At 40.0% G+C, this 22,194-nt stretch overlaps 1 protein-coding gene across 2 annotated transcripts in view; it reads right to left on the bottom strand.

Moving 5' to 3' along the window:
• Positions 1-14,821: 14,821 nt before the first annotated feature.
• LOC142743239 (bile acid receptor-like) overlaps positions 14,822-22,194 on the bottom strand; it is an 81,907-nt gene continuing 74,534 nt past the window's right edge. For both annotated transcript variants that reach the window (XM_075853809.1, XM_075853808.1), the window contains exons 7-11: positions 20,854-20,953; positions 19,612-19,737; positions 18,227-18,343; positions 17,603-17,716; positions 14,822-17,444 (exon numbers count right to left, since the gene is read on the bottom strand). In XM_075853809.1, the coding sequence (XP_075709924.1) occupies positions 17,206-17,444; positions 17,603-17,716; positions 18,227-18,343; positions 19,612-19,737; positions 20,854-20,953 (696 nt within the window). In that variant the 3' untranslated portion in view covers positions 14,822-17,205. The remainder of the gene's footprint in view (positions 17,445-17,602; positions 17,717-18,226; positions 18,344-19,611; positions 19,738-20,853; positions 20,954-22,194) is intronic.

The following is a 22,194-nucleotide window of genomic DNA, read 5'->3' on the forward strand; positions in this document are numbered from 1 at the left end:
GAAGACAGCTACACCAGATCCCCGACCACAAACAAGGGGTTAGCAGAACGTCTTCTATCTGCCTGAGTCTTTTGTATGCTCTGGAACGCCTCTAGGTTCTTCTGAACCTGGGCCCAGACTGTGCACAGTTCCCGATGAACGACATCTACCTCGGGATTGTTGGAACCACCAGGTGAAACGGAGGAGAACCGTGGATTAAACACAAAATTACAGAAAAAGGGGGATACCCCTGACGAGTTACTGACCCGGTTATTAAGGGAAAATTCGGCGAGGGAAATGAAGGAGACCTAATCATATTGACAGTCAGAGATAAAACACCTTAAATATTGTTCTAGAGACTGATTAGTCCTCTCAGTTTGGCCATTAGTTTCAGGATGAAAGGCCGAGGAGAAGGACAGATCAATCTCCAACTTTTTACAGAAAGCTCTCCAAAACAATGAAACAAATTGTACCCCTCTGTCAGAAATTATATTGACAGGAACCCCATGGAGACGCAGGATGTGTTTGACAAACAAGGTAGCTAACGTCTTAGCATTGGGTAGTTTCTTGAGGGGCACAAAGTGGCACATCTTACTGAAGCGGTCTACTACAACCCACACCACCGACTTGCCTTGAGATGGAGGCAGATCGGTGATAAAATCCATGGAGATATGGGTCCAAGGTCTCTGGGGAATGGGCAAAGAACATAGTAAGCCCGCTGGTCGGGACCTGGGAGTCTTGGACCTAGCACAAACCTCACAAGCGGCGACGTAGGCCTTAACGTCTTTAGGCAACCCAGGCCACCAATAGTTTCTGCCAATGAGGTGCTTGGTACCCAGGATGCCTGGATGACCAGATAGTGCAGAGTCATGATTTTCCCTGAGTACCCTTAGCCGGAATTGCAGGGGAACAAACAGCTTGTTCTCAGGAAGGTTCCCGGGAGCTGAACCTTGATCAGCCGCAATTTCGGAGACTAAGTCAGAATCACCAGAGGAAATGATTATACCTGGGGGCAAAACACAAGCAGGATCTTCCTCCGAAGGAGGGCTGGCCATGAAACTACGCGACAGTGCATCAGCTTTAATATTTTTAGACCCAGCCCTATAGGTGACCAAAAAGTTGAATCTAGTAAAAAACAACGCCCATCGAGCTTGTCTCGGGTTTAGCCTCCGGGCAGATTCTAGGAAAACCAGATTCTTGTGGTCGGTAAGGACCGTTACCTGGTGCCTAGCCCCCTCCAAGAAGTGGCGCCACTCTTCAAATGCCCATTTAATGGCTAAGAGTACGCAGTTGCCAATGTCATAGTTACTCTCAGTGGGCGAGAACTTCCTGGAGAAGTAGGCACAGGGACAGAGATGGGTGAGGGACCTGGTACCCTGGGACAAGACAGCACCAACTCCCACCTCGGAGGCGTCAACCTCCACGATGAATGGCTCAATTTGGTTAGGCTGAATCAGCACTGGGGCCGAGATAAAGCACTTCTTAAGGACCTCAAAAGCCTGGACCGCCTCTGGAGGCCAGTGGAGGAGATCAGCACCTTTGCGAGTAAGATCCGTAAGATGCTTAGCGATGACCGAGAAGTTAGCAATAAATCTCCTGTAATAATTAGCAAACCCCAGGAAGCACTGTAACGCCTTCAGGGAGGCAGGTTGGACCCATTCAGCCACAGCCTGAACCTTGGCAGGGTCCATGCGGAATTCATGAGGAGTGAGGATTTGACCCAAAAATGGTATCTCCTGCACCCCAAACACACATTTTTCGGGCTCTCCCACTTCTCAGCCTCCCAGCCCGAGTGGTAGATGATCGAGTCACTCTATCAGACTTAGGAGCAGGTGCAGACTGATTAACCACGGGCGTCGACACAGAAGCTGTTTCTGGCAGATCCTTTACAGCACCATTTATCAGTGCGACACTCGCCACAGGTCTATGAAATATTATTTATTTACCCAATTATTATACCTCTTATACCCTGATGTACTCCGCACAGCTTACATATGCCCCCACATTATAAACTGAAATACCAGCAAAACCCCAAACAAAACTACCACTAAGCAAAATCTGCGCTCCAAAAGCCAAATGGCGCTCCCTCTCTTCTGAGCCCTTACGTCCACATATATGGCATCGCCATACCCGGGAGAACCCGCTTAACAGTTTGAGGTATTTGTCTTCAGTGGCACGAACTGCGCACAACATATTGTGCACTAAAATGGCATTTACCTGTGGAAATTTGCAATTTTCACTTTGCACCATCCACTGAGCATTCATTTCTAATAGAAAAAAAAATCCTGTGTGGTCAAAATGCTCACTACACCCCTTAATAAAATGCCTTCAGGAGTGCAGTTTCCAAAATGGGGGTCACTACTTGGGGATTTGTTTTACTATTTGACCCCAGAGCCCTGCCATTGTGGGCTAATGCTGCGAAAATCACCAAAATAGGCCTCACATGCGCCTTTCACTCCTAAGCCCTGTCATATGTCCAGGCAAATAATAAATGCCGTGAGGGGTGTAGTTTACAAAATAGGGTCACTTCTCATGTTTTTACACTATACTCTGGTACCTAAGGGAGCTCTGCAAATGCGACATGGCGCCCATACACCAGTCCAGCAAAATCTGCGCTCTAAAAGCCAAATGGCGCTCCTTCCATTTTGAGCTCTGCCATGTGCCCAGACAGCAGTTTAGGGCCACACATGGGCTATTGCAGTAATTGGGTAACACATTACGTGTTGTTTTTTTCTCCTATTACCCCTTGTGGGAAAAAAAATTGGGTGCAAAACTACATATTTTTGGGAAAAAAAAATATTTTTCATTTTCACTGCCTCATTCTAATACAATCTATGAAACACCTGTGGGATCAAAATGCTCAGTACACCCCTAGATGATTACCCTGAGGGGTATAGTTTCCAAAATAGAGTCACTTCTCAGGATTTTCTACTGTACGGGTACCTCAGGGGCTCTGCAAATGCGACATGGCGCCCAAAAAACAATCAACCAAAATCTACATGCCAAGTAGCACTCCTGCCATTCTGAGCCCTGCAGTGTATCCAAGCAGTAGTTTATGACCAATATGGGGTATTGCCGTACTCGGGAGAAATTGCTTTACAATTGTTGGGGCGCTTTTTCTCCTTTATTCCTTGTGAAAATGAAAAAAATTCAACATTTTAGTGGAAAGAATGTAGATTTTCATTTTCACTGCATAATTCCAATAATTCAGCAAAAAAACTGTGGGGTCAAAATGTTCGAGTGTCACAGCTTGAGAAAGGTTCTGTGACAAACCGAAACGTCGCTGCTCACTTGAGGCGAATAAATCCACCCTCTTTTCATCTGTCTGGAAGTCCTGGTGCCGTTATTTCGTCCTATGGTTCTTATATATATATATATATATATATATATATATATATATATATATATATATATATATATATATATATTATTGTTTTTGCCTGTTTGTCTAAGTATTTATGTGCAGTATATATGTTCCAGTATGTGCGTGTCTATATATATGTTTTATTTTTGGTTTAGGGAGGGTAGCAGTAGAGAGTCCCGCACAGGGCGCCATCCAACCTAAGGCCGGCCCTGTGTATATATGTACTGAGCTTGGTTCTGGTGTTGTATATATGTACTGAGCTTGGTCCTGGCCCTGTATCTGTGCATTAGTCGGAAGATTTGTCGTGGCTTTCTGCGCACGCCGCACTGTCCTCCATCCTTCTCACAATGCACAGCCTAACTAAATGGGCTCAGCACTCTTAGGATATGGAATGTGGGCATATTCTGTATGTCTATACGCAATGAACGAGTTTAATATAATGAGTGTGGGTAGGTAGGTATGTACGCTTATGTAGATATATACATAGTGTGGAAATCCAGTTAAACATTCTGGACAGGGAATATATTTATTTAGAGTCCGCTTTAATATAGGGCATATTTGGAATATTGTAATTGTTTTATTTGAGTATTAGAATAATTTTCCATGCTGCAATACGCAGCGAAACACTGCGACCCACCTACACCCCGACGTGTATGACTTTGTCCGCAAAACAGGGAACCTGTTGTTAAAAATTTGAATTCCACCCCTGGGTCCCACATAATTACCTACACTACAGTATCTTTAAAGGTTGTTTTCCTCATGGCCATACCATCTGCCAAGACAATACGGGAACTCCAAGTGTTGTGATCTGTGGATCCGTACCTCAGATCCCTCCATGACATAGTTTTGCGGAGGCTACTGCCAAACTCACTGCCAAATTTCCCTCATTTGTAACCTGTAATCAGGTCATCTCTCTTGCAGTATTCTGTCCCGAGCCTTCCTCTCATGAGAAATGTAATCTCCATTTCTAGATCTCTCCTGTTGTCTTAATATCTAAAACAACAGATTAACATCAGATTAACCCCTATCCGCTCGAGGACGTAACTGTCCGTCGTTGCGGGAGGTTACTTCCCGCACGAGGACGTATAGTTACTGAGTTTTTCTCGGTGTACACTGTCGGCGACAGTGTGCACCGGGAACCGGGAGGTCAGCTGTCGCCGACAGCTGACACTCCCCTCTTGCCGGCCAGCGGTCCTTTGCCGCTGATTTCGGCGAATTAACCCCTTAAATTCGGCGATCGGTTGCTATCGCCGAATTTTAGGGGTTTCTAGCATATCAGCAGACCCCAGTCCGAAATCGCGTGGTCTGCCGATAGTTAGTATGGCAAACGGAAGCCAAATAATGGTTTCCGGGTCTGCCATGGATGGAAACCCATCAGGACCAACCTTCGGCTGGTCCTGATAGGCTTCCTGTCAGAGTAACAGGAAGTCACTGTGTCGTTCCCGATGCACACTGTCGGCGACAAGGTGTGCATCGGGAACTTGGAGATCAGCTGTCCCTGACAGCTTACACTCCATTGTTGCCGATCAGCGGCTCATCGTCGCTGATTTCGGTAATTAACCCGTTACATGCGCGGATCGATTGCGATCTCCGCATGTACAGGGTTTGTACCACATCAGCAGCCCCCATGCAATCCGTGGGGGCTGCTGATGCTTGTAATGGCATCCAGAGGCCAGGCAACGGGCTCCGGATCTGCCATGTATGGAAGCCTATGAGGATCAGCCTCTGCTGATCCTCGTAGACCAACTGTCAGAGAGACTGTGACGTCACACTGACAGTTGGAATACGTTACACTACCTAGGTAGTGTAATGTATTCTAGTAGTGATCAGAGCTGCAGGTCAAAAAGATAAAGTGTAAAAAGTAAAAAAAAAGTTAATAAACAAAAATATAAAGTGTAAAAAGTAAAAAAAAGTTAATAAAAATGTTTTATAAAAGTGTAAAAATAAAAGGTTTTGTTTTCCTATAATAAGTCATTTATTATAGGGAAAAAATGAAAACGTTAAAAAAAAGTACACATATTTGGTATCACCGTGTTCGTAACGACCCAAACTATTAAACTATAATGTTCATTTTTCCGCACGGTGAACGTCGCAAACAAAATAAACGGAAAACTGTGAGCATCGCTATTTTTTGGTCACCACCCTTCCCAAGATATAGAATAAAAAGTGATCAAAAAGTCGCATTTACCCCAAAATGGTACCAATAAAAACTACAACCCGTCCCGTAAAAACAAGACCTCCCACAGCATTTTTGACGAAAAAATAAAAAAGTTACGGCTCAGAATAGCGTGTCTCAGAAAATAAATTATTTTATAGAAACTTAATTTTATTGTGCAAACGCTGCAAAACTTTAAAAAAACTATACACATATGGTATCGGCGTAATTGTACCGACCGGCAGAATAAATTAAAATGTAATTTATTGCCCACGATGAACGCTGTAATAAATAAAGAATTTAAAGCGCCAAAATCGCTGTTTTTTGGTCACCTTAGCTCTAAAAAAGATCCTGAGGGGCCAAAATGCTCACTATACCCCTAGAAAAATTCCTTGAGGGGTGTAGACTCCAAAATAGGGTCACTTTTGGGGAGTTTCCACTGTTTTGGTCCCTCCGGGGCGTTGCAAACCCGACATGGCACTGAAAACCAATCCAGCAAAATCTGCGCTCCAAAATCCAAAAGGCGCTCCTTCCCTTCTGAGCCCTGCTGTGGGTCCAAACATCAGTTTACGACCACATATGGGGTATTGCCGTAATCGGGAGAAATTGCTTTACAAATGTTGAGCGAATTTTTCTCCTTTATTCCTTGTAAAAATGAAAAAATTCTATGTTTCCACAGAAAAATAGGTGATTTTCATCTTCACAGACTAATTCCACTAAATTCTGCAAAAAAACTGTGGGGTCAAAATGCTAACTATACCCCTAGAAAAATGCCTTGAGGGGGTGTAGTTTCCAAAATGGCGTCACTTTTTGGGGGTTTCGACTGTTTAGGTACCACAAGACCTCCTCAAACCTGACATGGTGCCTAAAATATATTCCTATATATATTTTCGAAAATATATATAAGCTGTGCATGTAACTAACTGTAATACACTAATTAAGTTTAAACAGTAATCAATATTAAAATCTAAGAAAGCTGGCACTCACCAATCTAAACAAACAGTGATCTCCTGAACGGACTTCATATGCGTCGACTACGAAATTCTCGACATCTCAAGCGCCGAGTTGCGCATGCCCAAATGCCCATGTCCATTGGGTAAAGCGATACATGTGTTCTCCAGTTGCCATGACACAGTACAACAGTGTGGCATCGGACATCACTATATTAAAATGGAGGAGTGATCTTACCGCGCAGGCGCTTTAGGGTAGGTGTTCTTTACAGTACCATCTTTAACCCGGGCAGACTACCAATACGAAATAGCATATGTGGGCATAGTAATATCAATGTTATATCCAAGTCATGGATCATATGTCCTGCTTAAATAACGGAGTGTATAGTGGTTATATGGTGCACACCTCAAACTCAGGCTTGAATTCAATTAATGCCTTACGTCCCTACAGACAAGATGTTCTCCACATTTTCATATGTAAGAACTACGAGTCTCAGATATCCATTCAACCAGTGTGTAGATCTATAATCAACACAGAGGTATAAGGTAAAGACCAAACCGGGATCCATGGCTACAGAGACACGCCCTATAGTGTTTCAACCAGAACTCCTTCAAACAGGACTTAGGGTATGTTCACACGCAGTGACCAAAAGCTTCTGAAAATATGGCGCTGTTTTCAGGCGAAAACAGCTCCTGATTTTCAGACGTTTTTGTAGCAACTCGCATTTTTCGCGGCGTATTTTACGGACGTTATTGGAGCTGTTTTTCAATGGAGTCAATGAAAAAACAGCTCCAAAAACGTCCCAAGAAGTTCACTTCTTTTTCGCGGGCATCTTTTTACGCGCCGTATTTTGACAGCGACGTGTAAAATTACACCTCGTGGGAACAGAACACCATAAAACCCATTGAAAGCAATGGGCAGATGTTTGTAGGCGTAATGGAGCCGTTTTTTCAGGCGTAATTCGAGGCGTAAAACGCCCGAATTACGTCTGAAAACACTGCGTGTGAACATACCCTAATATCCATGAATCAGAGGAAAGGGGATCATAAATCATCCCATATTTAATTAGACATTTACAGTGTAAAAAATGCAAAAAAGTTGTACTGTGTTGTACAGCATCTCATAGAGTACACGGAAAAAACAAAAACAAAAATATAAATAATTATTTTATTGAATGACAATCTTAAAGAGGCTCTGTCACCACATTATAAGTGCCCTATCTCCTAGGCAATGGTACAAGATAGGTTCCAGCGCAAAATGATTCTTGAGAGGTAGATGATTAAAATGGAAAATATTCCAATTTTATTATAGCAATATTAAAATAGGGAGACAAGACAATATCCCACGAAGAAAGGTGGATGTGAATAGGCAGCGTGTATTTTTCACATCCACCTTTCTTCGTGGGATATTGTCTCCCTGTTTTACTATTGCTATAATAAAATTGGAATATTTTCAATTTTAATCATCTACCTCTCAAGAATCATTTTGCGCTGGAACCTATCTTGTACTATTGCCTACCTATATACATCGTGTGCCGACACAAGGATCCGAGCGCAGCTGGCAGCAGGACTCTGCTGAAGGTGAGCTGGAGGTTTTCCTTCTATATATACTTTCTGCCCTATCTCCTACATAAGGAGATCGGCGCTATAATGTAGGTGACAGCAGTGCTTTTTATTTAGAAAAACTATCTGTTTTAAACCACGCGTAATCTCGCGAGATTACGATGTAAACGAGATTTAGTTTCCCTTGCTGGAAATCACAGAAAAGATTCAGAAGTGTCAGGATTCTGAATACACATGACGTCCTGGCTGGAGGTAATGTATATTCATTATCAGGACACTTGATTAACGTTAATGTCTGTGTATGTGGCTGCACATCGTGTTCTAGTAAGAACGCGATGCTGCTGTGTAAATAAAATAGATAATTTTTCTAATTAAAAAGCATCACTGTCACCTACATTATAGCGCCGATCTCCTTATATAGGAGACAGGGCACTTATAATGTGGTGACAGAGCCTCTTTAAGGACAGAAAAAGCGACCATATGTGTCCAGTATTCCTTAGTTCAGATGGTGAGTGTCCATTAGTAGTATCATAAACCAGACATCATTCTATCTAAAAGAGAAAGAGTCAGGTTAATAAAAAGTTTATCTGTTACACTATAATTATAATGCTTCCATTGAGGAAGTGAAAGGTTTCATCTGCTGGGTGATTAAAATCCTCACTTTGTTCTGAGTGTTGCTTCGGTTCTCTTTATTTCGTGGATATGGATAGTATTAGGTACAGTGGCTCAGCAGACAGTATCACACATGATAGGCTTAGATATAGGGCCTAGCTCGCTGACATTGCGGCTCCAGCGCTGGACCCAGGATTGGTAAGAATAATAATTGTTTGGGTTTTTTATGTGTTACTCATTTTTTGTGTGTTTGTGATTTTTTACAGGTTCGGTCATTGGACTACGTTGTATTTGAGGTCTACTTTAATGACGACCTTTTTTATTCTCAATAAAATGGTTAATGATTTTTGTGTGGCTTTTTTTTTTATTTCAATAAAATATTTTTTTTATGTCCTTGTATTTTTTAAACTTTATTACTCCTACCTTATTAATAGCTGCTATCTGATTGACAGCATCCATTACTAAGGTGGGGCTTAGTGTTAGCCGGTGCAGAAGCTAACACTAACCCCCAATATTACCCTGGTATCCACCACCACCAGGGGTGAAGGGAACAGCTGGGTACGATCCAGTACCCGATTATCTGTAGGGATGGTCGGGCAATGGAGTGGCCGCAGGATGGTGTTATTAGGCTGGGAAAGGCCAAAAACAGTGGCCCTTCCCACCCTGGTAATGCTAGACTGCTGCTATGTTGTATCTGGCTGGTTATGAAAAATGGGGGGTGGGCATGTCATTTTTTCCAGTTATTTAAAAAATGAATAAATTTAAAAAAATGATGTGGGGTCCTCCCCAATTTTCACAACCGGCCAGATACAACACAGCAGCAGCAGCCTAGCATTACCAGGGTGCGAAGGGCCACTGTTTTTGGCCTTTCCCAGCCTAATACCAGCCTGCAGCCGCCCCAGTGCCCGTCCATTGCTACAGATAGTCAGGTACTGGATCATATCTTCCCAGTATCCCTGGTGGCGGTGGGTACCAGGGTAATAATGGGGGTTAGTGTTAGCCTCTGCACCGGCTAACAGTAAGCCCCGCCTTAGTAATGGACGCTGTCAATCAGCCAGCGGCCATTACTAAAGCGGTAGTAATAAAGTTTAAAGAAAAGACATAGATAAAATATTGAATTGAAATAAAAACCCCCCACACAACCTTCATTAACCATTTTATTGGGAATAAAAAAAGCCGTCATTGAAGTAGTCCTTGAATCCGACGTAGTCCATGGACCGAACCAGTAAAAAAATACAAACACAAAACAAACATTAGTAACACGTGGTAGGCTTAGATACAGGGCCCATGTGTGATACTGTCTGTTAGACCATGTATCTAAGCCTATTACAAGGTAGGCTTAGATACAGGGCCCCAGCAGACCGTAATGTTATACTTACCCTCCTCTTCGGCTCTGGGTGCAGCGGATGTTCCGACACCACCTAGCGTTGTGATGTCATCCGTGGCGCACAGCGTTGTTACGTCATGACGTGAAAAGACACCAGGACTTCCGCTGCGCTCGGGAAAGAAGATGGGTAAGTATGTGTCATTACTATAGTAACAGGGGCCCGTATATTTTATTACATAGGACCCAGTTACCGCGGCCCAGTCACAATTGCGACCCGAATGCAGCAGTCACTGGGGTTCCAGGGCAGGGGCCCCGAAAGCCCAGTTTTAGCAACGCCCCTGGTCCTAGGTAGTTAGTGTTTAATTTGATTAATTAAAATTTCCGTCTGTCCTACTGTTACAGAACGGAACTGCCCCATTATTGTACTGCTGTTAGGACTAAGGGAAAAAAATTAACATTAGAAATCTACACATTTGCATTTTTCAACTTCTGTATAGTTTCTAAACAAACTAAATATTAATAGAATTAAAATACACAACTCATGAAAGTGTCTTATTTTTGTTTGCAGAGCATATTTCCTTCAATAGGATCAATGAAAAGGACCACAAAAGGAACATTTCTCATTTTAAAACTCCCAGCTGTATTTACATTTTGCATAGTAATACAAAATAAACCAAAATGAAATACAAAGTCACTTGAAATATGAGATAGTCCCTTACAACTGCGTTCTTATGAAAATAGAAAAATATATAAAAATACAGATAGATAATGAAATATAATTTTATAGAATATTTCACAGTTATACAATGTACCAATAAAAAAAAGAAAACATACAGTCGTGGCTACTCAAGCAACACCTTTTTAAATGTGTAAGCAGCCATTTTCTTTTAAATTATTTTTCCAAAATGTTCATCGTTTGTTGGCTCAATAAGCTTTGATTTTGATATTTTATGCACTTGATTAGATCTTTTAATTTAAAGAGGCTCTGTCACCACATTATAAGTGCCCTATCTCCTACATAATGTGATCGGCGCTGTAATGTAGATTACAGCAGTGTTTTTTATTTAGAAAAACGATCATTTTTGACGGGGTTATGACCTATATTAGCTTTATGCTAATGACTTTCTTAATGGACAACTGGGCGTGTTTTACTTTTTGACCTAGTGGGCGTTGTGGAGAGAAGTGTATGACGCTGACCAATCAGCATCATACACTTCTCTCCATTCATTTACACAGCACAAAGTGATTTAGCTAGATCACTATGTGCAGTCACTTACTCACATATTAACGTTACTGAAGTGTCCTGACAGTGAATAGACATCACTACCAGCCAGGACGGGATGTCTATTCACAATCCCGACACTTCAGTAACGTTTGTGTGAAATTTACAGCACAGCAAGCATTTTAAATGACAGCTTAATCTCGCGAGATTATGCTTGCTGTGCTGTAAATTTCACACAAACGTTACCGAAGTGTCAGGATTGTGAATAGACATCACGTTCCAGCTGGTAGTGATGTCTATTCACTGTCAGGACACTTCAGTAACGTTGGTGTGAAATTTACAGCACAGCAAGCGTAATCTCGCGAGATTAAGCTGTCATTTAAAACGAGATTACACTTGCTGTGCTGTAAATTTCACACAAACGTTACTGTAGTGTCAGGATTGTGAATAGACATCCCTTCCTGGCTGGTAGTGATGTCTATTCATGGTCAGGACACTTCAGTAACGTTAATATGTGAGTAAGTCACTGCACATAGTGATCTAGCTAGATCACTATGTGCTGTGTAAATGAATGGAGAGAAGTGTATGACGCTGATTGGTCAGCGTCATACACTTCTCTCCATAACGTCCACTTGGTCAAAAAGTAAAACACGCCCAGTTGTCCATTAAGAAAGTCATTAGCATAAAGCTAATATAGGTCATATCTCCGTCAAAAATGATCGTTTTTCTAAATAAAAAAACACTGCTGTAATCTACATTACAGCGCCGATCACATTATGTAGAAGATAGGGCACTTATAATGTGGTGACAGAGCCTCTTTAATTCAAAGGTGAACATATTTACACTGGCCAGAGAAAAATAGATGCATCTTCACTTGCAACATTGAAAATAAAAACTGAAAAAAATATATAAAAAATACTGGCTGCACTTCTTTCCTACCTCTCAGCCTACACATCGTTTTCCATTTTGTTTACAGGCCATCTTTCCTGCAAAGTGCCATGTAAAAATCTGATAGCGTAGCCAGGAAAACAATTCTCACCCAACCCAAAAGCAGGGCTATGTACACTTTAGTTTTGATGTCCTCTTTTACGGCCCGCCGAAGCCATGTAATCGAGCACCGATCAACGAGACAGCTTGTTGATTGGCGCTTGTTTGCTTCTTTCACAAGGAGCTAGTATGGTGACGAGCGCTTGTTACTTCGATCGCTCTTCCCCATACATTTCTATCATGTCGGCAGCGGATCTCTCTGTTTACACAGGGAGATGTGCTACTGATAGCAATAATATTTAGTGTTGCCTAAAATATACAATCAGCCAATGAACGAGCATTTGCTCGTTCATCGGCTGATCGTTGCCCTGTTTACACAAAACAATTATCCGGAACGAGCGTTTTGTGAACGCTCGTTTGTCCGATAATTGGTCAGTGTCAAAGGGCTCTTAGATGCATTGACCTATTAACATTTTTTTATATTCAACATAGATTTTTTATAAGCATTATAAGCGTCACAGCATCTATTAGATTAGCCTGGAGATTGGCCATTACTAAACTAGTGACAGATTCTCTTTAAGCAAGCGGCAGCAGTAGTAAAATTGCATTGTGAAAGCACAATTAGCACAAGTTTCTAAAAATTCTAATGTGTTTTAAAAATATGTAGTAGGTCACTTTGTGCATTTATTCAGATTTTACTTTTAAAGGGTTAAGATGCTGTCTATAACGCAACATTAAATCTTAAAAAAAAGAATACATTTTATTATATTATTGTTTTGTTTTTCTAATTATTTTGTTTTGTTTGGTAGGGATGATTGAGAGAAATTAAAAATAAAAAAATCACATTCTTCCTCTACGTTTTTATTCTTCTGTTCTGGTATGTGCCTTCTTAAATTGGACATGTCAGAAGATCCCCTACTCTATTTTAGAATTCTGACCTAACTGGCACCTTCTTTTTGGCACAAATAATTTTATACAAATTTAGCAATGAAATGTGCCAAAAAGAACAGATTTTTGCGACTCACAAGGCGGCGTGGTAACCGGTAAAGCTTAAGAATCGCCAAATTGCGTCAAAGTTTGGGCCTAAATAAGTAGTTTTAAGTAAGCCAACCAATAGACAGAAGTGTCTATACATACGACAAATTTATCATCCAGTATAAGCCACAGTGATAAATTTGGTAATAATGTGATGTCTGATTCTCTGAGCACCTCAGATGCAATATTACAAGTTATAAGTACTAGATTTTGGAGATGGTACGTTGATCTGATTTATTCTGATTGCCATATTTGGAGTCGGGAGGAATTTTCCCTTAATGAGGCGGTTGGCATCCACCTCATGGAGGTTCTTGCCTTCTCCTGGATCAACACGGTAAGATTATAGGTTGGACTTGATGTACCTATGTCTTTTTTATACCTTATCAACAATGTAACTATGTAATTCTAAGCTGTCTGAATTTAAAACAGTATTAGTAAATCTGCCACTTTATGATTAATATACAAAGAAAGTAAAATGCGTCTTTTAAAAAAACTCTACTGCTCACACTCCGATAGGAAGTGGCTGCCTGGGATTGAGTGCTTGACCATAGACAGGACTACTAAGAGAACCAGGTCCCATGCACATAATGCCCTGTATACAAAATAAATAGATGTGTAGGGACCTTCTGACGTGTCTTCTTTAAAGCGGTACTACACTTTTTTATTTAAACTTATTTTAAACTACATGTACTATTGGCAACAATTGGATTTGCGGATTTATTCTTCCCCATGAAATTTAATAGAACAAATCCTAACAAAGGTAAACTTTTGTGTGGAAAATTTCCGCAGCATGTAGATGGGATTTGTTTAAATCTAATTCCCATTTTGCTACTGTCCGCAAATCCAGACAGAAAATCTGCAGCAAATCCGCCATGTGAGAAAATTCTCTGCCTTAGCTGATATGTGAGTATATACCTCCCTGCCATTGTAGGAAACCCAGATTTACAGTACCAAACATCATGCTGTCTGCCCCTGATCTGTCGTCTAACCCTGCACTAGCTACTGAATAATATGCAATTTAACAAACCATTTCTATATGATCTTGGTATTAAACAAGTTTCTGAGAAATAGTAAATCATAGATAATATAGTATCACTGAAAAGGCAAACCCTAAAATATAACTCTTAATATATCGATAAAAAATACGCAAATCAAGTCCGTATTTAAACAGCAAGTGAAAACGCACATAGAAATTTACACATGACCAGAGTGTGGATATACTTGACAAAAAAAAATAAAATAAGATATAGATTTTACCGTTGCTAATAGCGACAACTGGCAAAGAAAATAGAGTGGAGGGGTGGTGGTGAAAACCCTACCTTCACCATACATTTCCCTTACATTTACTCACTGTCTTGTGCTGCTGATCTGCATCTATATACATTTCCCTTAGATATTCGTGAAGGCAGGATTTTCATATCCCACCCCCTACACTTTATTTTTATTTTTTTTGCCGGTTGTTGCTTTTAGCAACGGTAAAATCTATATTACATTCTAGTGTTGTTGTTTTTTTAAATGGGAGTGTATCTCCATTTCTATATGTGTTTTCACTTGCTATTGTAATATGGACTAGAATTGAGTTAATTTTTATCGGTATATATTAAAAGTTACATTTTAAGGTTTGCCCTTTCAGTGATACTACAGATCTTGGCATTAAACCATTATTATTATTATTATTATTAGATTGTTATAATCAGATGTATAAAAGTATATCTATAGTATTCTGAAATAAATGTATGTAAAACCATACATTAAGGCTTGCAACACTGTCCTTTTGAAAACTTTATGAGCATCAAGTATAAACAGTCTCAGGCCCAATGTCGCTTTGTTGCGCATAACAGCAAAGAATTTAGCTTTCATTTATTAACTACAAGTTAGAAAATGAAAGCTGGACTCCAAATTGGTTATAAAACACATCAATAGAAATTTTAGAACCTGACAATTAGACATAGATAAGTTTCACTATATCAGCCTCGCTCACCTCTTCCTGCAGAAGCAATCTGCCACATATCACTTTTGCAGGAATTTATTTCTCCTATGCCAGCCATTGATTGAATGGTATAAATTGCTCGCAGCTGCAATGTATACAGTACCATGGAAGAGATGCTGCCAAACATCCTAAACCACACCTCACCTCAGAGACTGCAGTGGACAGGAAGCTCTCCGTTCTCTTCAAAGAGAAGTTATGCAGCAACTGAAGTTTGTATGATAAGGAATAATGTATTCCTTACTATAAATTATAAAGAATATTAGACATCACCTAGAAGTTCTCTGTCAATTAAAGGAGTTTTTTCGATCCTTGAGATAGATCATCAAGATAAGGTCGGTGGGGGTCCGACTCATGGCACCCTCGCCGATCAGCTATTTGTTCCGGCCTTTTCACTACTTAACGGGCACACCTCCATACATTCAGTAGTGGCTGTGCCTGGTACTTCAACTAAGTCCTATCCTTTTGAATGGTGCTAAGTTGCAAAGAGCTGCAGCACCAGGAACAGTCACTGCCAAATGTACAGATCTGTGCCTGGTAAGCAATGAAGAGGAAGCAATGAAGAGGCCACCGCTTATTGGAGCGTTGCGGCCCCTTGAATGAGCTGATCAGTGGGGGTGCCAGGAGTCGGACCCTCACCAAACTGATATTGATGACATGAAGGGTAGGTCATTAATATTAAATACCCAGAAAATCCCTTTAAGCAAAACAAAAAGATGATGTTAACATATTAAACTCAATGGACTCACCGGAATCATTGTGCCCTTTACCCTGACATTATATCCGTTCTAGACGTTAAAAATAAATTTGGCCCTAACTATTTTGTAGAATATATATTCCAAAGTTTTCCCAGTTTATTTAACCCATCACTAGACAAACAAATTAGAACAGGTCATAAAGGGATGTATATTGTACTATTTATTTTCCCACTTACTACAGAGAGAATATTGTTGTCCTGTTACACTGTAAACAAATTTGTTGATGGCCCAAATTTTAAGGGCAATAGCACAATTTACTGTTCTCCAACCTCATTATCTTTCTTTTACACTCATTATGTATCTAAAAACATATTGCATATAAATAGCACTAAATGACTAATTATGGTATTTTACACTATCCCAACAAATCAAAAGGAGGGCCCTGCCACTGTTGTTTCACTACACTGCCACCTATCCTAGTGCAAGGAAACCCTTTGCTTAGATTAATGCCCTCCCAAATTGGAGAGAGAATATTGTTGTCCTGTTAGACTGTAAACAAATTTGTTGATGGCCCAAATTTAAAGGGCAATAGCACAATTTACTCTTCTCCAACCTCATTGTCTTTCTTTTACACTCATTATGTATCTAAAAACATATTGCATATAAATAGCATTAAATGACTAATTATGCTATTTTGCGCTATCCCAACAAATCAAGAGGAGGGCCCTGCCACTGTTATTTCACTACACTGCCACCTATCCTAGTGCAAGAAGACCCTTTGCTTAGATTAATGCCCTCCCAAATTAGAAAGAAGTGCAGCATTACCCTTTGCCCATTTGCCCATTTCTTGTTTGCTAAAATTGTGGTATTTGTGGAGATAGTGAGCTGTAGGCAAGTACAAACCACCCATAGGGAAGGAGGATGAAGGCAACATGAGTCCCCTTTCCACAGGTCCCAAACAGTGGAAATGGTGGCCTCCATGTTTTTTATATACATTATCCATCTTGATAAATTAGGCTTACAAATAATTCTGCGATTAAATCAATATCAGTATGATCTATATTTAGTATGATGTCTCTTCTTGGGACAGACACATTGAAAACAAACGATGACCTTAAAACTTAAAAAAAAAATTTCCACTATTTCTTTTTTTTTGGTGGAAAGAATTATCTGTCCACACAGGGAGTACACAGTAAAAGCAAAAACACATGAATTTAGACGGTAATGGTTGCAGAGGCCCTTTGCTCTCTGCATTTGTGTGTCCACTATTTTAACTGATGTGTTTCCATAAATTAGGTGATTTCAAGGATGATTTCAGTGAAGAACTCAGTGGAAGTCCCAACCACCATAAAGCAATGAGGTGAGCTTGGTATCTCTAGTTTTCCATGATAACAGTACTTCTGAGTGATTGTGGTTAAGGGTCCTTAGCTCAGTCAAGCGTCCAGTTAGTCGTGCAAAATGTTGCGGGTCTTCTGGATGGTAGATCTTTGAATACTTATGTAAAATTCCTAAAAGTGGCTCCTGAAGTTTTTCAACACCATTCTTGTTTTTTAAGAATGGACGATCTGTTATGAAATTAATTAAAGTTAATATTTAATTGAATAAAAAATACATTATTTTTTTTTTACTTTTTATATTTATCAAATGATAACATTGCTATTAAACAATAATACATCTGGCATACGTACAAAAAAAAGAGAGAATAAAAATGTTCTTTACTCACCGGAAAAAAACACAGTTATTGCAGAGAGTAAAGCATATTCTGCATCAGTCACATTAAGGGAGCCCATACTTCTATAAAAGTTGAACAGTGGAGTAATAAATTCTTCTGTAAGATCTACAACATAAAACATAAAGTACAATTTCATTAATGGAGCATTCAGGTAAAAATCTTTGTAGTGTACCTAAAAGAAAAAAACTAACACTGGTTGCAATAGACACAAAGGTCACTTTACATCTCAAAAAGTTTTGATACCTGAATTCCATTGGTGTCTGCTCTCTGCAATGCTGATATGCCATTAAGTGCAAGACACAGGGATGCTCAATGCACTGCCCAGCACTTAAATTCAGCTTGTAAGAGGACTCTGTTGCATATGTTTTCCATGTAGCCCACTAGGTTAACCATATATGGGCTACATGGAAAACGACAGGTGCGTTACAAATGAAGTTCCTCACTAAAGTTACTGTAATCACATGTTTATAGAAGTCCAGTCCATATGTCATAAAACACTTGTGGAAAAAGCTTTTTAAAGCTTGCTATATATAGAAAGATATTAAAAAAAGAAAAATGTACATAAGTCTGTGAATCAGCTTGCAGATCGCAAACATAGAAGAAAGAAAATCAGACCTGTATTAAATGTTTGAGTATTTTGCCGCGGAGTAGGTTCTAGAGAATACAAAGGACATCTGTCAAAATCCTGAATATGATAATATTCTCCCGTGTGGGTCTGGTATTTTGCGAGTCCTAAAAAATAAAATATTGATATTTGGTTTCTGTTTGTTCAAGTAAAATTAGTTGTTAATAGCCAAACAATAGTATCTCAGTTCTTATAATTTATGGAAAATTAGACTGTCTCTTAAATTAAGTTTATAATTTATTTACAGGAAAGATCAAGTCTTAAAAAATACTACTGTTAAAGAATCAGTAATTTATGGAAATGTTCAAAAATGTTCAAAAGTAAGAAGTCACTTTGAATGTTCCTGGTCACTACCATGCTGTATTCCAGCTCCTGGTATGCTGACTACATTTCCCAACAAACAGTGTGGGACATTGTGCCCAATGGATCAAATGATTCTGTTGGCACTCATGGGTCATATTATTAGTATGGACTGATAACCCTATTTAGATCCCAGCAGCAGATAAAGTTTTCTATGCTGAAATAGTCTATTTCAATATTCCGCCACCATCAGTGTTGCACCTGAATATTGCAAAAGACTGCTTCACTGTTTACATTAGGTTACTGGGCTTCCGGACCTGAGGCCTAGTAAGAAGCTTTTAACATTTAAGTTGAGATTGTTAAAGGTTAAACAATATAGTTGATGTATGCTGAATCACATATATCTTGACATGGCTGGTGTCAGAAAATAGGTCCACAAGAGGTTCCTCTTGTTGTCCTGTAAGCTAATTTGACCTTGTTAATATAGAATCTGGCTTCCTAAAAAAAACTTATTTTATTTATTCAATATATGCACATTCTGTTGCCTTAATGAGTCAGAAAAGGCCAAAATATCTACTAGCTCCTTTTTTTTAAATATATAAATCACAGCAGTCTGTGGTTGTTGTAATGGGGACCTCAACGGCCGTTGGGTGATTACTGTATATTTCATAGGCAGAACAGCCTAGATAAGCAATTTATTAAAATAAATATGGTAAGAAAAAAGTGACATAAAAAACAAAAAAGAGTTACCTATCTAGTCCAGGAAACTAGTGATAGGAAAATAAGACATATTGCCATATTGCACTAAGGGGTCATTCTAACCAGGCTCCTCCAGAATTAAGTAACACTCCAGACTGTTCAGTTTTTCAATATAGACGCCACAGAGGGTGATCGCCCACCCAGACAACCGCCCTTCCTTTATGAGCCTGAGCGAAGAGCAGCTAACAAGCAGCAACTCTTACTCTGACAGAATCTGTCTGCCCATGAATTGCATTTCTCTTGTTGCTGCCACTGCAGGGTAATGTATAGCCAGCTGGATCTAATAAAATAGATAACTAACTACAAGGTAAATTACCATCATCTAGCTGTGAGCACCCTGTCGCTTGTTGATTGTATATTTGAGCTGAACGTAAAAATATTGCTTCAACAGTGGAGCCTTTGAGAAGAGCAATCTGATCATCATGATCCAGAATTTCAAACCCTGGAAATAAAGGGCATATGTTAACTGTAGAATATCAGGACAATTTAATTATATGCAGTATCTTCTAGGGTACAATATATGTGCTGCATTAATAAATGCATACCAATTAAGGGCTTATTCACACGTCAAATCGGTGTCAAATTGGTCGTGAAAAAGGTCAGTTTTTCACTGCCAATTTGCATCCATGCGGGACCCGATTTCACAGATCCCTCATAGACTTCAATCTATTAAGGGATGCGTTAAAACGGGAAAAAATAGGACATCTATTTTTTCACTGGACCATTCACACGGCTGATTATCCCGTTTGTGTGAATAAGGCATTACTCTTTAACACACCAACCTGTTGCTCTAACAGTAATTTTACAATTTAGTCTCAGAACACATGTATATCATAAAATGTGAACATGATATGATAAAGTGCTCCTTTTAAGTTACAGTATTACTTTATTCCAGGGCGACCATTGTATCTTGAAAATATTGTAATCAGAGATGGGGTTTCTTTACTGTAAGAGCAGTGAGACTATTCCAAAGGGAGTTGTCATGGTTAATTAGTTGAGACTGTAAAAGGGGCCTAGATGCTTTCTTGAAAGTAATAGTGTTACAAGTTATGTGTTATAGATTACTGGAATAAAATGGCAATTAAAGCAAAATAAGTAGTTAAAGAGAGAAAGAGCTGCTGGAAGCTGGTAAATAACTTTCTATGTAATGGAGCATCATCAGGGCCCTGTATAGTACACAGCACATCATCACCTGGTCTTTAAAGTTGCCATGTGTCCTGGTACAGGTACGTAGTAGTAAAGTATATAAAGTACTGCACTGTATTGCAGAGAGGCGCTACTAGACAGTCAATCATTAAATGCGCCACAGATTGGTACTGCTTGTGGCTTTCCAAACTGAATGTGGTTTCACTGTACTCCAGAAAAGGCCATTGTAAGATGAAAATATTGTAACCCGAGGGGCCACTGTACAGGAGATAGTGAAAATTAATAGCCTCTATTTTGAAGTGTGTATACCAAAATAATTGAAATATTTTATGTGTTTAGCATAAGAGTGAAATTCATTTTAAAATCAGATAAACGCTGTTCTGTGTGAATATATCCAAAGAAAACGTCATACCTGGTAGCCTTTTTGTGAATTCTACAAGCACTTGCACATGCATAACCGCTGCTTCAGAGATATGGTAGAATATTTCCTCTGCATTTACTGATTCTTCTAGCTGAGTCAAAATGTAAAAAAACAGGTATTTTAAAATCACTTAAAATTTCTACATAAAGACTAAATTATTGCATTTGGAGACTCTAAGGCTGTGTTTGCATCAGTGTTCGGTTTCCATTGATGGGTTCCGTCAGACCTTTCCGTCGGAGGAACCCATCAACAGAAAGGCAAATGGAAACCATAGCTTCCATTTGCATTACCATTGATTTCAATGGTAATGCTTCCGCTGCTAATGGTTTCCGTTTGTCTCCGTTCCGTAAGGATTCAGTTTGTTTGACAGTATTAATAGCACAGTCGACTTTCCCCTTGATGGGTTCCTCCGACGGAAAGGTCTGACGGAACCCATCAACAGAACCGAGCACTAATGTGAACAGGCCCTAATGGTCTATTCACATGTGGTAGATTTATTGCAGAAATTTCTGTGACTAAACACCTGTTCAGTATATCTGTATAGAGTTGTTTATGCAGCATGTTCATTCCATCATATAAATAAAACAGTCGCAGATAATTCTGCAACAAATCTGCCACATGTGTATATACCCAAGACTGGGGAAAAAAGGAGAATAGGGATCTGATGATGACCCCATTGTCAGTCCTTAGTAGCCCTAACCATAATTATCAATATGTAATCTGATGTTTGTAAGAGTGGGTAAACACTGTGGTTGTGTACATTGTGAATAATATGTACATGTAATTGTATGTGTTTCTGTGTGAACAGGAAGCGATGACTTTCCGTGGGGTGAAAAGTTTTAATTGTAAGGTCAATTCTTCTTCTAGGCGGGCCTAGGATTCAATAGGATGTGTGATCAGGGGATAGAAGAAAGAGGCAGACCTTGCTAACTGAGATAAGTTGGAGCACAGAGAAGGCCCTGCTACGGCCAGGGCTGTCGACTTTGCTGGGGAATATGGTTGCATCTAAGGTATTGTGGCTCCAGGCAGTGTCATTCCTGGGCGCCATGTTGTGGGAGGTCCTAGTCACACTAAAGCAGAAACCTGCGATATGCTTAAGCGTAGGCACATAGTTGTGCATCTCGGGAGGAGGGTGGAGGCCCACCAGATCGTTAGAATGTTGGCGCCAAGGTAAGGCGTTATCCAATGAATGAGGAGAGAGTCTCTCCTCTTGCAGTCTGAATGAGGGCCTGTTGTTCCTGATATATGCATCGAGTCACCACAGGGGTCGACCACCTGGATTGTGTTCGAGGTGTGCAGTGGCAAGTTGCCGATCGGGGCGGAAGTCTCTGA

The sequence above is a fragment of the Rhinoderma darwinii genome, chromosome 2 (assembly GCF_050947455.1).
Source record: "Rhinoderma darwinii isolate aRhiDar2 chromosome 2, aRhiDar2.hap1, whole genome shotgun sequence".
Classification (NCBI taxonomy): Eukaryota; Metazoa; Chordata; class Amphibia; order Anura; family Rhinodermatidae; genus Rhinoderma; species Rhinoderma darwinii.